Source organism: Telopea speciosissima, chromosome 10 (assembly GCF_018873765.1).
Source record: "Telopea speciosissima isolate NSW1024214 ecotype Mountain lineage chromosome 10, Tspe_v1, whole genome shotgun sequence".
In the NCBI taxonomy this organism is placed as follows: domain Eukaryota; kingdom Viridiplantae; phylum Streptophyta; class Magnoliopsida; order Proteales; family Proteaceae; genus Telopea; species Telopea speciosissima.
This window is the reverse complement of record NC_057925.1, coordinates 54,075,443-54,100,862: the sequence shown is the minus strand read 5'-3', so window position 1 is coordinate 54,100,862 and position 25,420 is coordinate 54,075,443. Positions and strand designations below refer to the sequence as shown.

The following is a 25,420-nucleotide window of genomic DNA, read 5'->3' as shown; positions in this document are numbered from 1 at the left end:
GAATATGTAGTAAGGACCATTTTGAAGAATATATTTAATAATATTAGTATCCATACATAAGGACCATTTGAAGAATATACTCACTAATAGTAGTATCTGTATAAAATATTAATGTAGGTAGGGGACCAAAACTACCAATGTCAACAAACAATATGTTCTTGCCAATATGTCATTTGTTCAATTTTTGTCCTCCTTAAATTAAGAACCACAGAAAATGAGATGAACTCTGCTTAGATTTTTTCTTTTTTAATTTGCCGAAAAATGTTTCAGAACATAACTCTAGTTCAAGGGTGGATCCAGTCGATTCCTAATCCATTTCAACCGAAATTGGCAACTGATTCTGATTCTTTGAACCATGAGCATGATTATATTAATAAAAAAGTGAATTATTATTATCACAAGGATGTGCTACTTTTCAAAACATCACAATACATGTATTCTGCCATGTGAAAAGATGATATGTCAATTCCAACCATTGAATGAGGAGGGGATAGTCTAGATTAACCACGTGTCAAATTTTAGAGTCTAATTCAATCAAATACCTTCCCTTTTATTGGCATACATCTTATGCATTTCTATGCATATGTACTAGTATTCTAGAATCTAGACAATCTTATGCAATCTCCCAACTCTAAGCGGGAACATATGGCTTAGACTATTTACCCACAAAAAAAAAAAAACATATATAACTTAGATTTAAAAAACTATAAAAATGAATGGTTCATATTTGTCTTGTGATTTTTTAAAATACGACAATTCCATTTTTAGATTATTTTAGTCTTGCAGTTGGTTAAGTTCTGGCCTTGTTTATACCATGAAAATAACAAAAAAAAGTTCCATCATTTCTCCAATATTATAATAAACTAAATCCTTGATTATTGTAAAGGATACAGAGATCTGATATGGTCTCAATAATGGATTCTCTTTTTGACATCTAGTGATGCAATTTATATATAGTGAACCAAAATAGATGACACCATTTAATATCTTTAATTAATGATGCTTAACAATAATTTCACTATTCAATTTTAAAGGAGTATGCAATAATGATCATTTTCAAGATATACTTAATAATGTTAGAATCTTTATAACATATTAAAGTAGGGGACCAAAACTACCAAGGTTGATAAACAACATGTTCTTGAAAATATATCATTTGTTCAATTCTGGTAGTTCTTAATTAAGAATTGTAGAAAATGAGACAAGCTCCACTCTCTTTTAGATTTTTTTTTCCTTTTTAATTTGCAGAGCATAATCTGGTTAATAGACAAGTTGAGTTCATCACACGACTTGGAGTATCAAAGGGAGTTCCAACTTTTCTTTCTCTCAGTGTTTGAAAACCTAGAGTAGAGAATCAATGGCAGAAAATGGATCCAAACTCTGATAACTAAAAAGGCCGGATTTTCTTACTTACCCTTTAAGGTGTCAAAAATTTTGTTACCTTATTTTTTTACCCTTTAAGTATAATGCATTTTTTTTTAAACGAAGGTAAATTCTATCATTAACATGTATACTCAAAAAATATGCATGACAATAACAACTTTTGATGATGACATAACGATAATTCACTTTCAAATTATTTTGAAGACATTGTTACCCCTACCCTAAAGAACTTTTAGGAATAGGACAAGGGCAATCAAGAGAAGGTGTCAAGGTCTAAATACGTCTATAGAAGTGTCATTTAAGTCCCTAAATAAAGACAGAACCTTTCGACTGTCTAGTTCAATCAGATAATCCAATCAATCTGAATGCTTAGATTGCTGAATTATAGACAAAATCCTTTTTCTTTTATCTTTTCTGAGTAAACCTCCTTAGCCTGTTGATCTGAACCGAGTTTACCGATCTATCCTTGAGATTAGCCAACCAAATATTTAGTTTTTTTTTGGTTTTTGGCGGGGTGGGGTGGGGGTGGGGGTAGCTCTCTCCTTGCTTTAAGCCTCTCACTAGTTGCACCTTAATTGACACCATTACAATAATGGCTCTGCTTACATCCTTGGTTCACCTTCATTTACCTAACACTAGTATTCAATTCTAATGACTACAAACATTAAAAATAAAAATGAAATGGAAATCTAATATTCTCTTATTAGTGGTCCAAATAGCCATCAACCTTGAGTCATTTGTTTGTGGAATACATAATTATATAAATCTGCCTTAGGTAAAGAAGTTCAACAAAGAAATCTAGGTGACCATGAAATTTTCTATTTGGCAAGCCCAAAAGGAATCCCTATTTCAGCCACTTCACCCTGTACTCAGGCAGCAAAATCCGGCCACTAATCACTTCACTAAGTGGCAAAAATAAAATGCGTTCCGAAAGAAACCCAAGGCCTGTTGTTATAGTTGTATTTCATTCCATGGGTGGTCATAATTTTCACCAACTTGTTTGCATGTCCTTTTAGTGAATGAGATGTTCAAGCTTGCAAAGGAGGAGATATATTTAATTGGAAAAACTCATAGAGGATTGTTCACCCACCATCTTAGGGTTTACAAACCCCTCCTATGGTTTTAATATGTTCCAAAATATCCTCCAGATGCTCATTCCTGCCCTCTCCTACCCCTCGATCCTATTTAATTTGTTTAATAACTATGACAATAACCACACTTGGACCACTTCCAAGACAATGCCTAAAGTTCAGTTCAATGGCCCAAATGGCCTGACCTAGTTGCCTTCACACATGATATTGCACATATGTTGCAATATTTTCATTTGGTGTTCTTAGTGGTTAAGGTATCACTTTGTAAAGCAAGTGGCTTAATTGAGTTCTACATTGGACCATGAATTCATCTTCTTGTATTATATTACAATGACTAGCAATCTGACCATCTAGGAAGGAGGCATCACCCTCAAAAATAATTTACTCTACAAAACTTTTCCCTTATTGTGATGGATGATCTTAATTAATTAATGATCATTTTTATATTGTTAGCATATTTAACCTTTAACTTGGAGTGGTTTAGTGGTGCAGTCAGATTCTTTGGAAATGAGAAAAAGGGCATCTTTATATAGCTACTGCCTACTGGTCTTCATCTTTAATTCTTTGTTAATTGTTACAAGTTTGTAATTTCTTTTTTAAGTATATATTTATTTATTCATTTCAAAATAATCTTAGAGCTTAAATTTGTTTCTTTTTGTTACTTTAGAAGAGAGTAGTCAAGGAGAAAGATTGAGGAAGATATATCTATCCAAGGAAGCAATGGGCACTGGACCTAGATACTGGTTGAGGTGATTATTAGCTTTCATTTGTTGCATAGTATAAATAAATGTTAATATTTTCACAAATATTATATTTTAATAACAATATTATGGCCAAATGTTCTCTGTGTTGGGGGCACAGGATGCGCCCAGACACATGGGGTGGGCGAAATGACCATCCCACCCCCCTGAATGGCCGAAATAATTAACCTCCTCATGTGTCTGAGCGCAGTTTGCGCTCTCAGGCAGAGAACAATCACCCCAATGTTATTTTTAGACAATTTTAACTCTAATGTAGGAGGTGTAGTTGGTTCATTTGATAATTATTAGATTATTATTTTGCCGAGTATTAGAGTTTGAATTTATAAATATTGTTTCATAATAAAATAGTTGTCTTCTGGTCTCCTTATGCCTTTTTCTAATTAGATCTTGTCTTTAATCCTTCAAGTATATTATTCCCATCAAATCTCCTCTTACCATCCCCTTTTCAACTTCATATTATACATCGTAAACACATATTCCCTATTTAGAAAAAAATTAACAGGTTTCATTTTGGGTGGTTTGGATCCTAAACCAATTATACAGTCATATTTAAGAAATCTTAACACATTAAAGAGTCATATTTCAAGACTTTATAATCTATGTTTTCAATATTTCCTTAGAAAATTTTGGCCAACTTGTAGTATGTTGACATACATTTGTTGATTTCGATATTTTCAATGTAAATACCTCATTAGAGTTTTTAAATAAATCCCAATCAATTTTGGAGGGTTCATAAAGGGGGAGAGAGGACAAAGCCAAAAAAAAAAAACCATGATAGATTCAATAATGTATCTTTTCATGTAAATCTTTTATTAGAGCTTTGTTGGATCTTGGTCATCTTTGAAGCCTTCAATTAGGAAAAAAAAAAAGACAACAAGGGTGAGGGAGGAAAGAGAGTAAAAAATATGTTTTACGACATAAGCATTTCATTAGAACTTTGTTATATCGTAATCAACTTTAAAATCTCCGAAGGATGGGGTTGAAGGAGGCAGAAAGAGGTGAAAAAATGATAAAGAGAGATGAGACGGAACTGTAGAAGTAAAGATAAAAGATTGACAAGGGAATTGGGAACACAACTATGATGTCCCCCAAGATGAGATGTATTATAAACGATTACGCAATGTGATGTATGGCATGATAGGGGTGATATTGGGCCATTGGGGGGGGGGATGGGGGAAGAGAGAGAAGAAAAATAAATAAAGATATATTAAAAAAGTAAATGCAATATAATTTACATGTATTTTTATTAATTTTATGATTTAGGTATTATTTTAAATTTATTTCTCATTTCATTATATTGAATTTAATTTCTTGATATGCACAATAACCTAAATTATGTATTTAAATTTTCTAAAGACTTAATCCCAATATTTTATTTATTTATTATTATTTTTATTATTGACATAGTCCTTCATCATTATCTCATTGAAGTTATTGCTTTAATCCAAAATCCAAATTGAAAATAGTTGACTCAACACAATTAGGATTATCCAACTTGTATGATTTGTGTTATTTGAAATTTACATTATCCATTAAATCTCACTATGAATGTGGATAATGTTATCATTATTATTATTATTCGGCCATAGATTTCATACAAGGAGCCGTGCAAGTGTGCACGGACATGTCCCCTCTCACATGAGTTGGAAAAAGACAAAACCTCCCAACCTCTATTTAAATCTCAAATCTCCCGTCCTCTCACATGCACGGCTTACACAGACGTGCATGAAAACTATCCCTTTATTATTATTAGGGTAAATTATAGATCGCCCCATGGTTTTCAATCGAAACTCAGATCACCCCTTGGTTTTTGAAAAAACTCAAATGCCCCCCCTCTACAGTAACAGTGTTAGTCTGCTGTTAGTTATTGGTGTGAAAGGACTATTTTACCCTTATACTAAAACATTAGAATTACCCATTTACAATACTATCCTTCCTTCATCTTCAACATTGGTTAAGGGTAGTTTAGAGATTTAAATTTATTTAACTGGCTGACATCATCACTTAACAGCATAAAATTAATGGTAGGGACTAATTTGTCATATTGGGGTGTAAACTAGGGGGTGATTTGAGTTTTTTCAAAAACCAAGGGGTGATCTGAGTTTCGATTGAAAACTAGGGGGTGATCTGTAATTTACCCTTATTATTATTAATTGGACATAGATTCTTATCAAAATTAGTGGGATGTGCACATTATTTTTCATAATAAATTTAAATAGAAGTGTGAAACAAAAACAAATAGATCCCAATATGCTTCGTTTGACTATCAAATTTTAGCTCATAAGGATTTCATCATGTGTCATGCAGAATGACGTTGTGTTTTTTTTTTTAACCTGAATATTATCTAGGACCAACAGGGGGGAACCGGGGGACATAACGACCAAGTAAACCAAAAAATCTATAGCACAATTACTCTCAATAAAAGAAAAAAAAGTGTTTGCTTCAAGATGATCAATCAAACGAGTGATTCTTGAAACCAATACAAGGTTTTATATTAAATGGGGCATTCCGAGAATTGAACTCGGGACCTCTCGCACCCTAAGCGAGAATCATACCACTAGACCAAATGCCCGAATGTGAAAATGAAAGGAATGTCAAGCATTTCCCCTATAGCTATGATATGGTTCCAACATTCCTCCATATGTCTGAGTGCAGCTTGCGCTCCCAGACAGAGAACAATCACCCCAATAGTATTTAAACAATTTTAACTCTTATGTAGGAGGTGTAGTTGGTTCATTTGAAAATTATAGATTATTATTTTTTCAAATATTAGAGAATGATTATAAATATTGTTTCATTACAAAATAGCTGTCTTTTGGTCTCCTTGTGTCTCTTTCTAATTATATCTTATGAAGAGCACCAAAAGAAACAATAGGTCTTACTATTCCTATATTTTCCATTAGTAAGATTCCCTTGCTATTTCCAAGGGAGTCACTTTGTATCTTGCTTGTGCTTAATGCTTCTCGATTCTACCAGAAATCATATAGGAACTTGTTATGAGTGGATTTAATGGATTGGTTCATCAATAGACTTCGAGGAAAATCCATTTTTGATTTTGCGCCAGTGATTCTTCTATATTATATAGTCATAATAGTTATAATAGTAAAAGTGTTTTATTTTGGATTTTTATTATATTTTATTATATTTATCTATAGAATTTTTTATTATAAAATTGATTATTATAATAGTTATTAAAAAGTCTTTAATCCTTCAATTATATTACCCCCCATCAAATCTCCTTTTACCATCTCCTTTTCAACTTCATATTATACGTCGTATACACATATTCCCTATTTAGAAAAAAATAACAGGTTTCATTTTGGGTGGTTTGGATCCTAAACTAATTATATGGTCATATATAAGAAATCTTAACGCATTAAAGGGTTATATTTCAAGACTTTATAATCTATGTTTTCAATATTTCCTTAGAAAATTTTGGTCAACTTGTAGTATGTTGACATACATTTGTTGATTTCGATATTTTCAATGTAAATACTTCATTAGAGTTTTAAAATAAATCCCAATCAATTTTGGAGGGTTCACCAATAAAGGGGGGAGGGGTGGAGCAAGGATAAAGCAAAAAAAATGATAGACTCAATAATGTATCTTCTCATGTAAATTTTTTATTAGATCGTTGTTGGATCTTAGTCATCTTTGAAGCCTTCAATTAGGAAAAAAAAAAGGCAACAAGGGTGAGGGAGGAAAGAGAGTAAAAAATATATTTTACGATATAAGCATTTTGTTAGAACTTCGTTAAATCTTATTCAACTTTAAAATCTCCGAAGGATGGGGTTGAAGGGGGCAGAAAGAGGTCAAAAAATGATAAAGAAAGATGAGAAGGGATTGTAGAAGTAAAGATAACAGATTGACAAGGGAATTGGGAACACAACTATGATGTCCCGTAAGATGAAACGTGTTATAAGCAATTACGCAATGTGATGTATGGCATGATAGGGGTGATATTGGGAGAGGGGAGGGGGAGGGGGAAGAGAGAGAACAAAATAAATAGAGATATATTAAAAAACTAAATGCAATATAATTTACATGTATTTTTATTAACTTTATGATTTAGGTATTATTTTAAATTTATTTCTCATTTCATTATATTGAATTTAATTTCTTGGTATGCACAATAACCTAAATTATGTATTTAAATTTTCTAAAGACTTATTCCTAATATTTTATTTATTTATTTATTATTATTTTTATTATTGGCATAGTCCTTCATCATTATCTTGTTGAGGTTATTGCTTTAATCCAAAATCCAAATTGAAAATAGTTGACTCAACACAATTAGGATTATCCAACTTGTATGATTTGTGTTATTTGAAATTTACATTATTCATTAAATCTCACTATGAATGTGGATACTATTATTATTATTATTATTAGGCCAACGATATCATACAAGGCGCCGTGCAAATGTGCACGGTCATGTCCCCTCTCACATGAGTTGAAAAAATACAAAACCTCCCAACCTGTATTTAAACCTCAAATCTCTCGTCCTCTCACTGGCACGGCTTACATAGACGTGCATGAAAACTGTCCCTTTATTATTATTATTAGTTGGATATAGATTCTTATCAAATTAGTGGGATGTGCACATTATTTTCCATAATAAATTTAAATAGAAGTGTGAAACAAAAACAAATAGATCCCAATATGCTTGGTTTGAATATCAAATTTTAGCGCATAAGGATTTCATCATGTGCCATGCAGAATGCGATTGTGTTTTTTTTTTAACCCGAATATTATCTGGGACCAGAGGAAACCCCTAAATTTTATTATACATTCGAAAATAAGAACAATACAATGGGGGGAATTGGGGGACATAACCTGTCTTACCCTAACCCAAGGAGGCTGAAAATTGCTCTCTCAACTCAAATCAAAAGAAATAAAAAACACCCAAAACCCCAAAGAAACAAAACAATTAAAACCAGAAGATTACTTCCAAATGATATATCAAGTGAGTGACTTTTTGATACCAATACAAGGTTTTATATTAAATGGGGCATTCCGAGAATTGAACTTGGGACCTCTCGCACCCTAAGCGAGAATCATACCACTAGACCAAATGCCCGAGTATGAAAATATGAGGAATGTCAATAATATCCCTTATAGTTATGATATGGCTCCAACATTCCTCCATGTGGCTCGTAGTTGAACTAAATTTACCTGTTCTATTAATTAAGCATCTTATGATAGCTTAAACTGCCAGATGTAGAAGACTTTCAGTCCTCTTAATTTTTTATAAAAAAGAAATTAATTTTAACATCACATATTTTCTACTTTTAAATCATAATAAGACTTTACTATGTTATGAAATTATGCATTTGAAGGATAATTTATAAAAAAGAAAAAAATTTTTAAAATGATAAGAATAAGATAGCCACGTCATAACCATCGAATAGTTATGACATGGCTCAAGCATTCCTCTATATGGTGGTTGGTGGTTGAACTAAAAGTCATCTCATCTATTAAGCTTATCAAGATGGCTCAACCTGCTAAACGTAGAATATTTTTCAATTCTCTTAAAAAAAATTAATTATATCATCATAGTACGCAATTAATTTTTATTTTCTTGCATTCAAGGATAATTCCAAAAAGGGAGAATTAATAAGGATAAGATATGTTAATAGTTTCTTATAAATTTTGTCAAGATAAAATATATGGCGTCATCAAGCCTTTTTGACGCCTTTTTCTCATTCATTATCATCTCATCTAATATAAACAAGAATATATAAAAGGATCGAGTTTTCCTTCATCCATGACCAAGATGAACCAAAAATCTCTTCATCTAGTATTTTTATTGCTATTGGCAAGGACTTTTTGGAAGCTCAAGATCATTTTCGGCAATTTGTACAGTAGGGGAAAAGCGAATATGACCATCGATTCACAAGGAACCTCTTCACCATTGATAAAGAGAAACTCTATCCAAAATAAAATGAAAGGTCAACAAAACTTAAGCTCTAAATAGGCTGATATTATTGTATGGGAACAACTTCTTGTCACCAAAGTGGTAATCTAAGAAATAGTAACTTTCTTTTAGAGAGAAAAAACGTTAACTGGTGTTATTGTGGGTGTGTGTATCTATGCCCAGGCACAAGTCGATGTGAAAAGACAATCACACCCCTAAAAAGGTAGAAAGGTCTAGGGGTGTGGCTGTTTTTTTTTTTTTTTTTTTTTTTTGCATCAGGCTATCTGGGCGTAAGTACACGCCCACACATACCACTGGTTAGCATTCCTTTTCCTTTTCTTTTAATTCTCTTGTTTTAATCTAAAAAATTATTTAATGTAATATTTAATACCAAGATAATTAAAAAAAAAATTCAAAAAATAAAAAATTATTTAATACAGTTTTTATGCGAAATAAAATGATTTATCCTTATTAAAAAGGGCAAATCTGTTTGTAACCGACCCGGTTATGTTGTAACCATATTTTAATTTTCTTTTTACCCTTAATTTTATATGTCACTCTCTTTTTTAAGTGGGTGTGTTTTTATAATTTGCTCCTCCTTTCCCCTCTCGCTCGCCTCTTCTTCGTTTCCGTCTCCCTCCCCTCCGGCTATTCCTCTCCCTCTCCCCTCTCTCCTTGGCTCTAGCTTCAGTTCTCCCTCCCCCCTCCCAGTACCTGCTGCCAGCATCTCCCGTCCCCTGCCCTCGCATCCATTTATGCCATACCCCCACCAACCCATGGCGAACTTCCTCACTCTGCTTCAAGTGAAACTCAAGATTCAGAAAAATGTAGTACCCAGGCTGGCTGAAGCATGGAAAGTATTTGCACCCTAAAAATCCTCGGCATGTGTTAGCCCATGAAACAACGACAAGAGCCCAAGCTTTAAAAGCCTTTCCCTCATTACAAAAACAACTCTCATCAACCAAAACTGACAAGTGGAGATTGCAATGAAGACTGTAATATCATTATTACCTTTTGTCTTTTAACAAAAAAGAAGAAATCTGTGACTAGAACAGGATTTACGAACCAATTGATTAAAGAAGAAGAAATCAAATCTAGGACACTTCTAAAACCATGAACGAGCACCGCGACCACTGAACTTCTTGGGTTCGCACCATCTATGGGTCTGCAACTAAGAGCGTCCGATGAAACCTGATTGAACGAACCTATTTGGTTAATGGTCTTGCACCGGCTTCCACTGCTATTTCTATCATGAACAAGGAATAGAAAAGCACTGTGCGATCACCTCACAATTGATATGACAAGAAGCCTGACTTCCATTACAACTATGGATACAGAGCTCTTGGCCTCTAATTGCAGCGACGAGCAGCCCTTGGGACTCAATTCTTCAGAAATTCTCAACCCCCTCCTCTGAACTGCGCTCGCCTTAGGTCCACCTCGGCTTCCCTGCCCCTGCTCTACTCGCACCTTTTGTATATCTCGAAACCCACTCCCACCTACGATTGGTTAGAAAAGGGTCTGATCCAAGATCGGGCCTTGATACATTCTGGTAATGAAAGACTCTTCTCGAGAAATTGAACCAACTCGGTCTTGAGATTCTCATTGCTGTCTTCATCAAGAACGATGGGAGGGGAGGAACTCGAGCTGACCCATTTCGGTCCCCAATGGCCATGTGATCTTGTCCAGTCAAATAAATCGATGGAAATAAAAATGGAAGTCCAGAGCCATCCAACGAATCCGATGGGAAGTCGTAACGTGTAGTGATACTCCACACCTTTCACAGTGAAGCAAAAGTAAATAATTTGATCATTCATTGCCTAAAAGATACTAAAACATGGTCACTATTCAAATTTCATAAATCACGAACATCCTATGTTTTCCGACGAAGATGGAAACCTTGCCGTAGCTCTTTTGTCTGGCATTTGCTCATTGGCAGTTTCACTGTGGAGACTATGGACGTTGCTTACTGCTCACTTGGGGACTATTTAGTCTAACTGGGCACTCAGAAATGAAGGGTTGAGAGGAATGAGGGAACTACTGCCGCTATCGCACAGTCAGAGACGAAGGACAGTAGAGTGCGAGGTGGATCGATCGACAAGAGATGACGAAAAAATCCCATCAGAAACATAGTTGCAGCGGTGGTGCCTCTCTCTCTCTCTTACATTGGAAAATTACCTTACTAGACTTTCTATTACTTAACCACATCATTGAATGGAGGCCAAAAAAGACCGGTTACAAATTCTGTTTGTAACTTGCTTGGTTACAAATAGACGCACCCTATTAAAAAAATGTATTATAAAAAAATAAAAAAAAAATTATAATTTTATTGTAAGTAACCTTGGTTACAAGTTGTACCCAAAAAAAAAAAACCTTGGTTACAAGAGGATTTTATTTTATCTTATACATTTTTTGAGCCTTCGACCCATCACAAATTCAAAACCAATCAACCATGCATCTCAATTTCTAGGTGGAGAACGCGCGGTACGTGCACGACTCTTACTAGTTAATCTTTGACTTTTACAAGGCAATGCAAGATGAAAGAAACATTTGCTCACTGGATCTTGTTTGAATTTTGTAGAGAATTTCTAATGGTGAAAATAAGTATGTTTAAAAGCCATAAAAAGAAAAAACTCAAACAAAAATTTGAAATTGAAGAGAGAGACACAGAAATCAATTTTTCTCATCATAGTTTTTGTTTTGTTATGTTGGTTCTTTTCTTTTCATGACTTCGGGTTGGTTTAATAATAGACCAAAACTGGACCTAAATATTCAATATGAAAAATTCGGATTGGTATATATTGGCCAATTCCACCGATTTCAATCAACTTCCTTAAACCATTTTTTAAGCTGATATAAATGCTAGGATTTGGAAATTTTACTAAGTTTTATTTTTGTAATATTTCTGTTATCATCATGATTACTTTTAAATATTATTTTACATAATTCCCATATCATTAATAAATTAAGGCTATGTTTGGAAGTTAAGAAAAAAGAAAATATCATATGACAACAACCATAATGACATGATAATTGATTTATATGTTAATCTCTCTTTTTAAATTCAATTTTTTTTTTAAAATTTCTGTTCTTTTCTTGAAATCCAAATATAGTCCAAAGGATCGAGTTTCCCTTCACCCACAGTGAAAGAAAAAGTCTTTATAATAGACATTAGTATTTTATGATGCCCAAAGGGAGTGGGGTAGGGGGGATCTGGCTCCTGTCCAGCTGTGGCGGGAGCTGGACCGTCCAACACCCACCTAATATTCTTACACCTGGACAGGTTTACATCAAACGGTCCTAAATTTGAAAGGAAAGTTTTAACCCATATTCACCCATCTCCCTCTCTCACCCTCTCCTTGATGAAACCCGACCCGACTACTGAACATATTCTATCTTCCTCTCCTGAAAAACCGTTCGTTTCTCTTCATCTTCCCCCTTTCTGCAAGAATCTCCATCTTCCCCTATATTCCACTCATCTTCTTCAAAGTTGATTCCGGCAATGGCGAGGCTAACCAGGTATTCTTCTCTCTCGTTTTCTATATTCCACTCATTTTCTCCAAGTGTTGTACAGCTTAAAAAGAGTAGTTCCACTGAGATAACATCAAGAAAAGTAACTCTTCCAAAATAGAGGATAATGAGTCTTGATAAACAGATGTAAGAAGGAACATTGAGTACAAAATTTCCAACCAATTCTAACTTAACCAGATATTCAGAAGTAAAGAGGCAGTGTGGCAACTTAAGGAACTGTTTCACAGAAATTGAGAGACAGAGCTGGTGAACCAAACGAGTAATAGCAGTACATATCCAAGCATTAATGTGATCTAAATCATAGGAGCTACCACATTTGAGATGGAAAGACCGATCAGATACATCAATTCGATTAGCATTGCAGAACAAAATAACAAAAAGAACAAGAAGCAATACCATGGAGCATAGAACTCAACGACAACGAAGTTATGCTTCTTAACAGTATCAGTGAAGTTGGAGTTATCAAGGGTGACCATAAACTCCCTAGCCTTGCCTTCTTCTTCGGTAGCAGAGACTAATCTATGAAACGAAATGAAAAGACAGAAAACAAAAATGCGGAAGCAGATCGGAACCCTAGACGCCATGGCTAGAGCGCTCTCTCTCTCTTGTCTGCGGAAAATGGACTGTCCGTGCCTGTCTCGTCTCTGTTTTTCTCTGAAGATGCCTATCCACAAAATTCAAGAAATCTGCCACTTTTGCTCTAACTCGCTTCTTCCCTGGTTCAGCATTATACAACCCATCATCACAGTCAAGATTGGTAACAGAACTCCAGATGTACTTCCACCTTATTCTATTCTCTTCCTCATGAGACATAATTCTTTTAGGAAAAGGGTATAAACCAGTTGTTTCCATGATTCCAGAGAAGATGAGTAGAATATGGGGGAAGATGAAGAGAAACGAACGGTTTTTCAGGAGAGGAAGATGGAATATGTTCTGAAGTCGGGTCGGATTTCGTCAAAGGAGAGGGGGAGAGAGGAAGATGGGTGAATATGGGTTAAAACTTTCCTTTCAAATTTAGGACCGTTTGATGTAAACCTGTCCAGGTGTAAGAATCTTAGGTGGGTGCTGGATAATCCAGCACCCACCACGACTAGACAGGAACCAGATCTGGGTAGGGGATAGTTTCGACCTCAAACAATAGAGCGTAGGAGATTATGATGTCCCATTATCAGCAGTCATGTCACCTATGGTGAGGGAATTCTTCTTCCCCCATTGGTGAAGTAAATCTATTCTCTAAATTAAAAAAAGTAAAAGAAGAAGAAAGCTACTCAATCACGTGGCGTCTGCACTAGTACAAGGGCCAATGAGGGAACGACAAGGGAATCAATTAAAGAGGATTTTTTATTTTGTAGAAGGTGGGGTAGTCATTTCAAGGGAACTGTGTTTGGGGCACAGGTGGCACGTGACTAGACAACAAATTTTTTTCCATTAAAAAAAAATAAAAGAAAAAAATCTCACCTACCTCCCTAAGGTTTACCTTAATTACACTTTCACCTATGAAGTTTGGAATTATGTAAATAATTTCCATATCATTAATAAATTAAGGCTATGCTTAGAAGTCAATAAAAAGAAAAAAAAAAACAATATAACAAAAACCATAATGACATGATAATTGATTTCTATCACTCTATCCTAGGGATGTAAACGGATCGAATTCGGTCGGATAGTGGCATTATCATATTCGTATCCGATTATATTCGGACGGATTCAGATAATTTTCGGATAGTTATTTTTTGAATACAGGTTCTCCTAAATGGATATGAATACGGATCGAATACGATTTTTCGACCATCCATTGACATATTTACCGTTTTTATGATGAGGATTAGGGTTGAGACTTGAGAGTTCAGTAATTACCATTTCTTCTACTTTTCTTAGTCTTTTATTTTCTTACTTTTTTTACTTTTGAGTTTTTAATAGATATATTATTCAGAAATTCCATGTATCACATTACATAAAACAATATATATAAACCAATAGCAAATCTAGAAAAAGAATCACATTATCTTAACTTATAAATTTATAAAAATAAGATAACAAAATCCAATAAAGTAACTTAAAAGGATAGACAAACACAGAGTTATATTTCAGTTATTTTATTACCGTCGGACTGCTAAACGAATCGAATATTAATCGATCGGATAGGGGGATTATCATATTCGTATTCAATTGGTTCCGGATGGATTCGAATTCTCCTAAACGGATATGAACACGGATCGAATACGGATTTACGAATATCCATTTACATCCCTACTCTATCCCTCTTTAAATTCAATTTTTTTTTTGAAATTTTCTTTTCTTTTCTTGACATCCAAATGTAATCTAAAAGATTGAGTTTTCCTTCACCTACAGTGGAAGAAAATTTTATTATAATAGACATTAATATTATATGATGCCCAAGGGAAGGCCGGAGGGGGGGATAGTTTTGACCCCAAACAACAGGGGTGGAAGATTGTGATGTCCCATCATTAATGGTGAGGAGATTCTTCCTCCTCCATTGATAAAGGACAACTTTCCTCTAAAAAACCAAAAAAAAAGAAAAAAAGAAAGAAAGAAATACAGTGCCCAATCACGTGGCCCTACACTTGGTATAGGGGCCAATGTTGGGACGATAAGGGCATCAATTATGGGGGTTTTTCATTTTGTGGGGAGGTGGGGTGGTCATTTCAACAGTACTGTCTTTTCCATAAAAAAACAAAAAAAAGCCAATGAGGCATGCTTGCAATTTTATTGTTTTTGGGGTACAAAGATGATTTAATGATGGGGATCTTCTCTAGGGAGCCTATCGTAGCACCTAGGGGGCATCTAGTAGTTGAGTTATACTACACACAGCTTGGTGCATGTCTAAAGATGTATGTGGTACAATCCAACGGCTGACAGCATCTTGGGTGTGCCGGACTCCCCAGAGACAAGCTAAATTCTGAGAACCATGTGTGTAGCCGGCGGCATATTTCCACAGTTTTGAATATTTTTAAAGGTGCCAAAAATAAATATTTTTAAAGGGGTAAAAGAAATTAAAGAGTTTCAGAATTACAAGCTAATCAAGTATTAATAGCACTAATTAATAACTACTAACCTAACCCATGTGGCCATGTGGCCATGTGGCCATGTCGGCTTCATGATTCATCATGAATTAGGGTAATAGCTGGTTTCTGTGAAATTAACCAGATCGAACAGGTGACGAGTTTGACTAAAACGATACCGATACAGAGTGGGTCCCCCACCTACAGAACTCTCTAATCTATAAGAAGAGTTAACAAAGCTATAGAGGCGAAGCCATCAAACACAGCAAAGCAAAACACAATTTAGTCCGTGACATACGTGAGGGTGGTGTAGTGTCTTGGTTCGGTTGGTCTGGGCCGCCTCTGTGCCCTTCTCTGCAACCGAATTCCAAGTGCCAATGCATTCTCCGGCGGGACCAACCGCCGCCACCACGACCACCACCACTACTAGCAGCTCCGATGTCTTGCTAGGTAAGTATCGCCTGGGTCGCCTTCTCGGCCGTGGCAGCTTCGCTAAGGTGAATTACGCTCGGTCTCTTGCCGATGGTTCCGATTTGGCCGTGAAGGTAATCGACAAGACAAAAATCATCAACACCACCATGGAACCTCGCGTGATTAACGAAGTCTCTGTAATGCGTCGACTTCGACACCCAAACATCATTAGAATCCATGAAGTCATGGCTACAAAATCGAAGATGTATTTAGTCATTGAGTACGCCAGAGGCGGTGAGTTACTCTCCAAGATTTCCCGGCGTCAACGTTTCACCGAACCTGTCGCTCGCCGCTATTTCCAACAACTAGTCTTTGCTCTTCAATTCTGTCACACAAATGGCATCGCTCACCGAGATCTCAAGCCCCAAAACCTTCTCCTTGACGATCAGGGCAACCTTAAGGTCTCTGATTTCGGTCTCTCTTCTCTCCCAGAGCAATTGAAAGATGGGCTTCTTCACACGGCCTGCGGTACACCGGCATATACAGCCCCTGAAGTGGTCGGACGGAAAGGCTACGACGGGACCAAGGCAGATGCTTGGTCCTGTGGTGTTATCCTCTTCGTCTTCCTCGCCGGATTCCTCCCTTTCGACGATTCAAATCTTGCCGTCATGTACCAGAAGATTCGCCGCCGGGATTTTCAGTTTCCGTCGTGGTTTTCAAAACCGGTGAGGTGGGTGATCACTCGGCTGCTTGACCCAAATCCTGAGACCCGCATCAGTATCGACGCTCTAATGGAAGTGGGTTGGTTCAAGAAATCGTTGCAATCGAAGGATCAGAATCAGAACCATCAGATACAAACCCTTTTCGATTTGCAGCTAACAATGTCGCCGGAAAAAGGTTCGATGAGCGCTTTTGATATAATATCGATGTCGTCTGGATTGGATTTATCGGGGTTGTTTGAAGGGAGGAGGAAGTGGGCAAAGAGATTTACATCAATGATAGAGTCAGCAGAGAGGATTGTGGAGAGAGTGACGGAGGTTGGGAAGAAATTAGGATATACAGTAGAGAGAAGGAAGAAAAGTGTGATTGGGTTGGGGAAGGAGAGGATGGGATTGTTGATAGAGGTGTTGGAAGTAGCACCTTCATTGTTTATGGTACAAGTGAGAGTGGGAAGTGGGGAAGGAGGAGTAGAGTTGGTGGAGTTGCAGTGGGGAGAGCTGAAAGTGGAGCTTGAAGACATAGTTCTTGCCTGGCACAATGATGCTGTCTGAGAGCTTTCCACTTACCCGTCCTTAATTTGGATGGTTTTTCCTCTATCCACACTGTACAGAGATTTGCAGAGCTAGGGTAAGCCATTAAGGCCCTGCCCTTTTGTTTTCTGATCTTACTGTTGCCAATAATTCCATTGGGATTCACTAATCCGAGCTCATTTGAATTGTTGTATAATTGAGAACCAGCGAACTAGTCATTAGAGTTGTAGACTAGTAATTGAATAAGTGTTGCTCTTCATGTTCTTAATTGTTCTTTGTAAAACCTTCATTTATCTTGTACATATTTCTCCAGGTTTAGTTTAACTCTTTTTTTCCTTCTTTCCTTTCGCCTCTTTAGATCTTCATTTCTTGTGTTTCTCCATTTACTCTCTCTCTCTCTCTCTCTCTCACACACACACACACACACACACAGATCTCAAGCAGAAATTTCATGGATTAATTTACTGATTTGGGTATTCATTAGTGGATGCATAATAGATTAGCAATAGATCCAGTTTCAGTTGGCATTTTTATAATCCATCATATATGCAAGTCTCATGTTTCATTGGAGATTGAAACCTCCATGTATTTGATGGAGATTTTGAACTCTTACAATCACTTCAATATAGTTTAGAGATAAACGACAAACTTTTCAGGGTTGTTCATCCATATTAACTACTAAAAAGTAGTGGTAGCCATGGATTTTCATGGCTTCTTCTTCCACAGGTTTAGACTTCCTGCAAAATTTTAGTTCAATGGAATTTCAACAACCAATTGACCAATTTCTTCTTCTTTTTTTTTAATTGAAATTTTTACTTCTGTCTTTCTCTTGATAAGTCCAATAACCTATCTCTTGATCCAAATGACTTTATAAATCTTGGGTTATAGATGGTTGTCAACTGTGATATATTCTAGTAGGCCATGGTTTTAGTTCATATATCAAAGCTTAGATTGACATCCATGAACCAATTCAGTCATATCAAAATAAATTAAATTATTGTTTGAAATGTTTTATTGGGGTGTCAGATGCAATATATAAATCAAATTAATTAATTAATTATTCTATTAATTTATTTATACATAATATATAGAAAAGGAAAGCTAACCTAATCTTTGCTCCCCACATCCTCCTCCCCCCCAACCCCCAAAAAAGGTAACCAATAAAAGAGCATATTCTTCAAGCATCTTTGGCCCCAGATATCTTTAAGAAAAATGATTAAAAAAAAATAAAAATAAACTTTAAAAATAGATAATTTTGTATGTGAGAGGCCTTCATTCTCAAACCGTTGATAGTGTGGAGATGTCAGTTTAGCCCTAAAAAAAAAACAATATCGGATCATTTTTCTAGTAGAGTTGAGATGGACGGCCATAAACTTCCCTAAGATAAAAAATTCCAAATGAACAACTAAGACTATTATATAGACTGAGTGCTTGAGAGCAAATAGAATTTCTCCACAGAGCAGTGTCAACCTGGTCATAACATGGAAAATAATCCTTTCCAATTCCCTAAAAAGTGTGTAGTGCGGCAGTTCGAGGTAGAGATGTCGACACTTGGCAGCTCAGACATCCAACGGTGCCGAGCTCAAGAAAAAAAAAAATGTGTCCGAGTTGCTAGGTGTCGACACCTCCACCCCAAACTGCCCCACTCCACATTTTAGGGAATTGGAGAGGATTAAATTCCGTCATAACACACTTCACTTTGAGTCCAGATCCTCTCCAGCGAGTTTAGCGCGCATCAGACTGGTGCGTGCTAGCCTTCCGATGCGTACTAGAGAGGATTTTTACACCTTCACTTTGCATGTCAGCTTGCACGAGACGAGGATCCAACGGTAGAATGCTGCTCTGCATCACAATTCACAATTGCCTTGGCAACATAGTACTCACTAGTCTCTCATTTGGAAATTAAAATTTCATCCCAAGTTCAAATTGTTCTTATGGAATACTGTCACGAAAGCCGTCTAACCCAATGTTGTCTCAATCGCTTATTCCCTGTAGATACAATGTGTGTGCTTTATATAATGAGGCTGAAGAATCCTCTTGGCATTTGTTTTTTGAATGTCCTTTCTCGCGTTTAATTTGATTTTCTTCTAACATAGGGATTAGAACATCGCTGATTTCACCATCTTCTCTTCATTCTTTTATTTATGATTTCATAAAGTCTTTTACTTCAAAATCTGATGTACAATACTTTGTCTCGTTTACTTCTTTGGTTTTATATTTTATTTAGATTGAATGGAACCAGATAGGGGTAAGGTGGTCATTCTTTATCTTGCTGTGTCTTGGCAGTAGAGTCCTGTCAGACAGCTCGGCTGTTTGTTTTTTCCTATGATTATGATTCTACAGATGACGCAGAAGGGAAAGCAATTGAACAAGAGATCCGATCCACTAAAGACAAGGGCATCAAGCGCTTAACCATCTCGACAGACTCAACACACTTGGGTTTTTTGGTTACAAAAGGAGAATTTTCATTGTTGGCTATGGAAACTCTTCCATCTTTTGCATAACATTATGTTTCACTTGAAGTTTTTTGGTTCTTTTGTTATCCAGAAAGTTCATAGGACTGTTATTCAACCAACTCATATTCTAGCTAATAGGGCTCGTCTATCTAAATGTGTAAATATGGGAGTTGATTCAAACTTCGATTTTTGTAATATTTAATTAGAAATATTTATTTTGCTTTTTTTATAGAAAAATAACAAATTGACAGATCTGGATCGTCCATTTCTAGCTGATTTGGATGTTCATCCCATTCTAAAATCTAGGGTTAGGAATTGGGACAAGGAGATGGCCTCAGGCCCTCAAGTTGGCCTAGCTCCATGACACTCTTTTGTAGTTTCATTAGGCTTCAACGATCATCATATTTAGGTCCAGTTTTTAACCGTTTTAAGGTCAGGTTGGTCTACAACAGAACATGTCAACAAGTAAGGGTGCCAATCCGTCCGGTTCTGGTTATTCGGTTCCGTTCCAATTTTTTGATCTGAAGAAGTAAGCTTTATTAAGAAAAAGGATCAGGGGAACTCTCCCATGATCAACAACAACAAGATCAAGATGAGAAAACTTTAATTTCGAAACACTAGAAGTCAAAAAGTGGGCTTCCTTGGTATGCCAAGAAGGAAGAAAACAGAAGGATACATGAGAAACAAAGAAAGCAAAGATCTAATATCCTCTACTAGAGTACTAGGGGTGCAAGTCTAGCTCTCTCAGCCCGAACCCCCTCTAAGCTTGATATGGGTTTGGGTCAGGATGAGTTAGGATTTAACTCAACCTGACCCAGCCCCACCTGTCTTCGGATCCCGATCGTCTACTGCACGGCTGCCAACTGCCCTGCTGCGTAGATACGGCAAGGTGTAAAATGACCATTTTACCCCCACCTGGGCAAGGTGTTGGGGCAGGGATAAGGCGGTCATTGCGGGTCTTGCTGTGTCTGCGCAGCAAGGCAGTTGGGGCAGCCGCGCGCAGCAGGAGACCCCAATCCGTAAAACTTTGGCACTTGCAAGGGTTTAAGACAAACCCTTCTGTTATTCGTTCTTCCCGGTCTCAGGTGAGTCTGTATTCTCTTCTGTATCAGATACCAGATATTGAAGAAGTGGGTTTTGATATTCTAGGATTGCTCTAGAACTGATGATCCGTTTGGATTTTCGTGTTGAGCTCTTTTCAGTTTCGGGAGCTTTTTGGGGTTTTTGAGAACTGGGAGAAATATTTCAGAGTTGATCTGCAAAAATGTTTGGAAAGCTCCAGCATTTAGATGTTAGTCATTTTCACGTTCTATGTTCCACAAAGAATTCGGAGAATGTTGGTGTGTCCGTATTGCCATTAGACGGAGTTGAATCTGTTAAGAAAAAGAGAGATGAGAAACTGTTTGAAAATTTGGTTGTCACGAGCAAGAGAAATGGCGGGATTTACAGAAAGACCCATAACAGAAGAACTGAAGATATACGCAAACCTGTTGCAGAAAATCCAAGTTCAGTTAAAAAACCAGATGAAGGGAAGAGAAGGAAAATTGAGGATTTTGAGAGACCTGAAAATAGGAGAAGTGGTGCAGATAAAATCAGTCCAGATCATGGGAATTCTTCCCATGCGAAGATGTGGACCAAGTGTTCGGTAAAATGGGCCAGTTATGGAGGACGCATTCCATTGATCTTGCAAACTCTAGAAACTGTTAAAGATTTGGATGAGGCATTGAGGCCATGGGTGGAGAGCCTCAATAACAAGGAGAGGAGCATTATTCTCAAGGTGCAGTCCAGTTGGGAAAGAGCTCTTGAGATCTTTGAGTGGTTCAAGAGAAAAGGTTGCTATGAATTGAATGTGATTCACTATAACATCATGTTTTGGATTCTGGGGAAAGCACGGAGATGGAACCAAATTGAGAGCCTCTGGGATGAAATGGAGACCAGAAAAGTAATACCCACAAACTCTACCTATGGAACATTGATTGATGTTTACAGCAAAGGTGGTCTCAAGGAAGAAGCACTTCTTTGGCTGGAAATGATGAACAAGCAAGGGATGGAACCTGATGAGGTAACCATGGGGATTGTGGTCCAAACCTACAAGAAGGCAGGAGAGTTTGAAAAGGCTGAGCAGTTCTTTAAGAAGTGGTCATCTGGTAAAGGAACGAATGATGGAGGAAGAACTGCCATGGCTAGTGCTATAAACAGTTCTGCAAATCAACCTATTACCTCTTTCAGCTCATACACATATAACAACCTGATTGACAATTACGGGAAGGCTGGCCAACTTAAGGAAGCATCTGATACATTCACTCGGATGCTAAGGGAAGGGATTGTCCCAAACACGGTGACTTTCAATACAATGATTCACATCTATGGGAACCATGGCCTGTTAGAAGAAGTGACTTCCTTGATGCGTAAGATGGAAGAATTCCAATGCCCTCCGGATACAAGAACATATAACATTCTTATTTCTCTCCATGCAAAGCATGATAACATTTCCATTGCAGCAAGTTACTTTGCAAAGATGAAGGAGGCTTTCCTTGAGCCAGACCCTGTGAGCTACCGTACCCTCTTGTATACATTTTCTCTAAGACATATGGTTTGGGAAGCTGAAACCCTTGTCTGTGAGATGGATAAGCGAGGTCTCCAGATTGATGAGTTCACCCAGTCGGCTCTTATTAGAATGTACATTGATACTGGTATGCTCAAGCAGTCATGGTCTTGGTTTGAGAGGTTTCATCTGAGGGGGAAGATGACTTCTGAGTGCTATTCTGCCAACATTGATGCATATGGAGAGCGGGGCCACACTTTGGAAGCTGAGAAAGTTTTCATTTGTTACCAAGAAAGGAACAAGTTAAGTGTCCTTGAGTTCAATGTGATGATCAAAGCATATGGAATAGCAGGAAAATATGATCGGGCATGTCAACTGTTCGACAGTATGGAGAATCACAGGGTTTTCCCCGACATATGCAGTTATAGTTCTCTTATACAAATTTTATCCAGTGCTGACCTACCTCAAAAAGCAATACTCTATGTCAGGAAGATGCAGGAAGCAGGATTGGTAACTGACTGCATCCCTTACTGTGCGGTGATCTCAAGCTTTGCAAAGCTAGGCCTGTTGGAAATGGCAGAAGGACTATTCAAAGAGATGATTGCATTTGGGGTAAAACCCGATGTTGTTGTTTTTGGTGTCTTGATAAATGCTTTTGCTGATGTTGGAAGCATTGAAGAAGCTATGAGATATGTTGATGCAATGAGAAATGCAGGTTTCCATGGGAATGCAGTTATCTATAACTCTTTGATGAAGCTGTATACCAAAGTAGGATACTTGCAAGAAGCACAAGAAATCTACATGCTGCTTCGATCATCTGAGGCAGGTCCGGACATGTACCCATCCAATTGTATGATCCATCTCTACAGCGAACGTAGAATGGTTAGACAGGCAGAAGAAATTTTTGAGTACTTGAAACAGAGAGGAGATGCAAATGAATTCTCCTTTGCAATGATGTTGTGTATGTACAGAGGAATCGGAAGGTTTGAAGAAGCAGTCAAGGTTGCACACAAGATGCGAGAACTGGGACTCTTAACTGAAGTGCTGAGTTATAATAATGTGATTAGTTTATATGCAATGGATGGGAGATTGAAGGAAGCAGTGGAAACGTTTCAGGAGATGATGAAATCAGGCATCCAACCTGATGATTCTACATTCAAATCACTTGGGGTTGTTCTGCTGAAATGTGGAGTGCCAAAGGAAGCTGTTTGTAAGCTGGAAGTAGCAAGGATGAAGGATGCTCAGACTGGTTTGAATTCATGGTTGTCAAGTCTCTGCTCTATTTTAGGGGTCAATAATGATCCTTGATGTTACATAGTGAGACAAGTTCTGAACTATTTCCTTTTAGAGGAAATGTATCAAGATATGAAGCTGGATGGATGGAGCTCCAACAGTCCGTGGTACATCGCAGCACAAGTGGTGGAAGAGAAATCTACTAGCGTCTACAATGAATACAATTGGTAAGGATTTTTCTGTTCAACAACAACATAACCTTATCCCAACTACATGGGGTTGGCTACGTGTGTCCTTGCTCTCCAATCAGCTCTATTTGAAATCATACATGATTCAAGTCCTAGGCTATGCATAGGATTTTCCAGCAAACCCACTAAATTTTTGATGCAGCTCTGACTTTGATGGTTGTGAAGAGAAGTTGAAATTTAAAGAGGGGGGAGAGGGAGATAGGGCATAGGATTGATGATATTGGATGGGAAACCAATCCTGATCTGTGAAGGAAGGAGGTCTAGAAATAGAAATGATATCAAAGACAAAATCTAGCCTTTTGTTCCAAGTTTCCTTGGAGGATGTTCAAACTAACTGAAACATGTGTAAAATTAGAATACCTTCCAAACTTTAATAATGAGACAAATCAAAATCAGAAGGACAAAATACTTGTAAACTTTTGCAATTGGTTAATGAGTGTTCGTTGGTAAACTTGAGCAAATGCTTGATTAAAAAAAAAGGAAGCAAATTGAAATGGATATTCAGTAAGAGGGAATGGTTCCTACACGCCCATGGAAGGATCCCATACCCATGAATCCACTATATTTTTTCCATTTGGACAGTTAATGTGATTATTTTGACTATTGAATAGAGAGACTTCATGGTTCGGAATCTGGATTAGTCACTTGTCAAATTTAAGAACTCAATTAAATAAATATCTTTCCATGTATTGGTGTGCATTCCATGTATGTCTATACACTCGTAACCGAGCCAAAGGTTGGAACCATTATGAGAGTATCATTTGGCTTGTGATTGCACCCAATCTTTTAACCGAGGTATTAGAAATCCGGATCAAATTGGGCATTTGGGCTGATCCATTTCCATATCAAGATTGTACCATGCTGATCACCAAATTCTAGCCAATACCAGAAATGTTTTGTGAAATATCTCAGCCAGCATGAGGCTGGTTTTGCCAATAACAAGATTCAAAACCTTGCTATAATTAAATCTACTACTAATTTTTTTGGGCCACATCAACCATAGCAACTAGAGTTGCACTAATCCAATATCAGAATCTCTCATCTCAACCTAGTTGTAAATTTCATTTGATGGCTATTTCTGTAGGGACACCATAAATGAAATTTTCCAATAGATTAGGCATTTCATATGGAAATTTCAATTTTGATACTTCACGGAATATATATTGTGTATTTGTGTATGTATTACATGTATATTTTATCAAAATTCCTGTGTTTTGGAACATATCTCAAAAATCATATTCCAACTGATTCCCCCCTATGTGGCTATGCGTGCTCTCATCGGCCCCAACACTGGTGCAGGCACTACCGCACTACATGCCCAGACAGCGATCTCTTGCACATTTTGTATATAGAATATGGGAAGAACATTGTCTGGCAGGAATTTTTATCACCTGCGGTTCCCCTGCCCGGTACAGTTCCCTAGTGCCTCTAATAAAAGGGGGGTAGACTCCACCGGGGCAATGTGTTCGGTCAGGGGGTGGAATGGTCTTTTCAGCCCCCCTATGAGAGGAACCACACAACCGTACCGGTCAGCGAACCTTAGGGGATAAAGGTCTGGCAGGCAGGCTCTACAT

At 37.0% G+C, this 25,420-nt stretch overlaps 2 protein-coding genes and 2 non-coding genes across 4 annotated transcripts; 2 read left to right on the top strand and 2 right to left on the bottom strand.

Annotated features, from left to right (window-relative positions):
* Positions 1-5,735: 5,735 nt before the first annotated feature.
* Positions 5,736-5,807, bottom strand: TRNAP-AGG. Its single transcript has one exon. It is a non-coding gene; the product is annotated as a tRNA-Pro (tRNA).
* Positions 5,808-8,243: 2,436 nt separating this feature from the next.
* On the bottom strand, positions 8,244-8,315 carry TRNAP-AGG. Its single transcript has one exon. It is a non-coding gene; the product is annotated as a tRNA-Pro (tRNA).
* Positions 8,316-15,956: 7,641 nt separating this feature from the next.
* On the top strand, positions 15,957-17,623 carry LOC122644242 (CBL-interacting serine/threonine-protein kinase 4-like). Its single transcript, XM_043837873.1, has one exon. The coding sequence runs from the start codon at positions 16,081-16,083 to the stop codon at positions 17,383-17,385; it is 1,305 nt and encodes a 434-aa protein (XP_043693808.1). The 5' UTR covers positions 15,957-16,080; the 3' UTR covers positions 17,386-17,623.
* A 3,321-nt stretch (positions 17,624-20,944) lies between these two features.
* LOC122641665 (pentatricopeptide repeat-containing protein At3g23020-like) lies at positions 20,945-23,826 on the top strand. The gene has a single exon (XM_043834952.1). The coding sequence runs from the start codon at positions 21,085-21,087 to the stop codon at positions 23,671-23,673; it is 2,589 nt and encodes an 862-aa protein (XP_043690887.1). The 5' UTR covers positions 20,945-21,084; the 3' UTR covers positions 23,674-23,826.
* Positions 23,827-25,420: the final 1,594 nt, after the last annotated feature.

Coding starts and splice junctions, on each gene's coding strand:
- LOC122644242 (XM_043837873.1), top strand. CDS start 16,081: ATGCATTCTCCGGCGGGACCAACCGCCGCCACCACGACCACCACCACT.
- LOC122641665 (XM_043834952.1), top strand. CDS start 21,085: ATGTTTGGAAAGCTCCAGCATTTAGATGTTAGTCATTTTCACGTTCTA.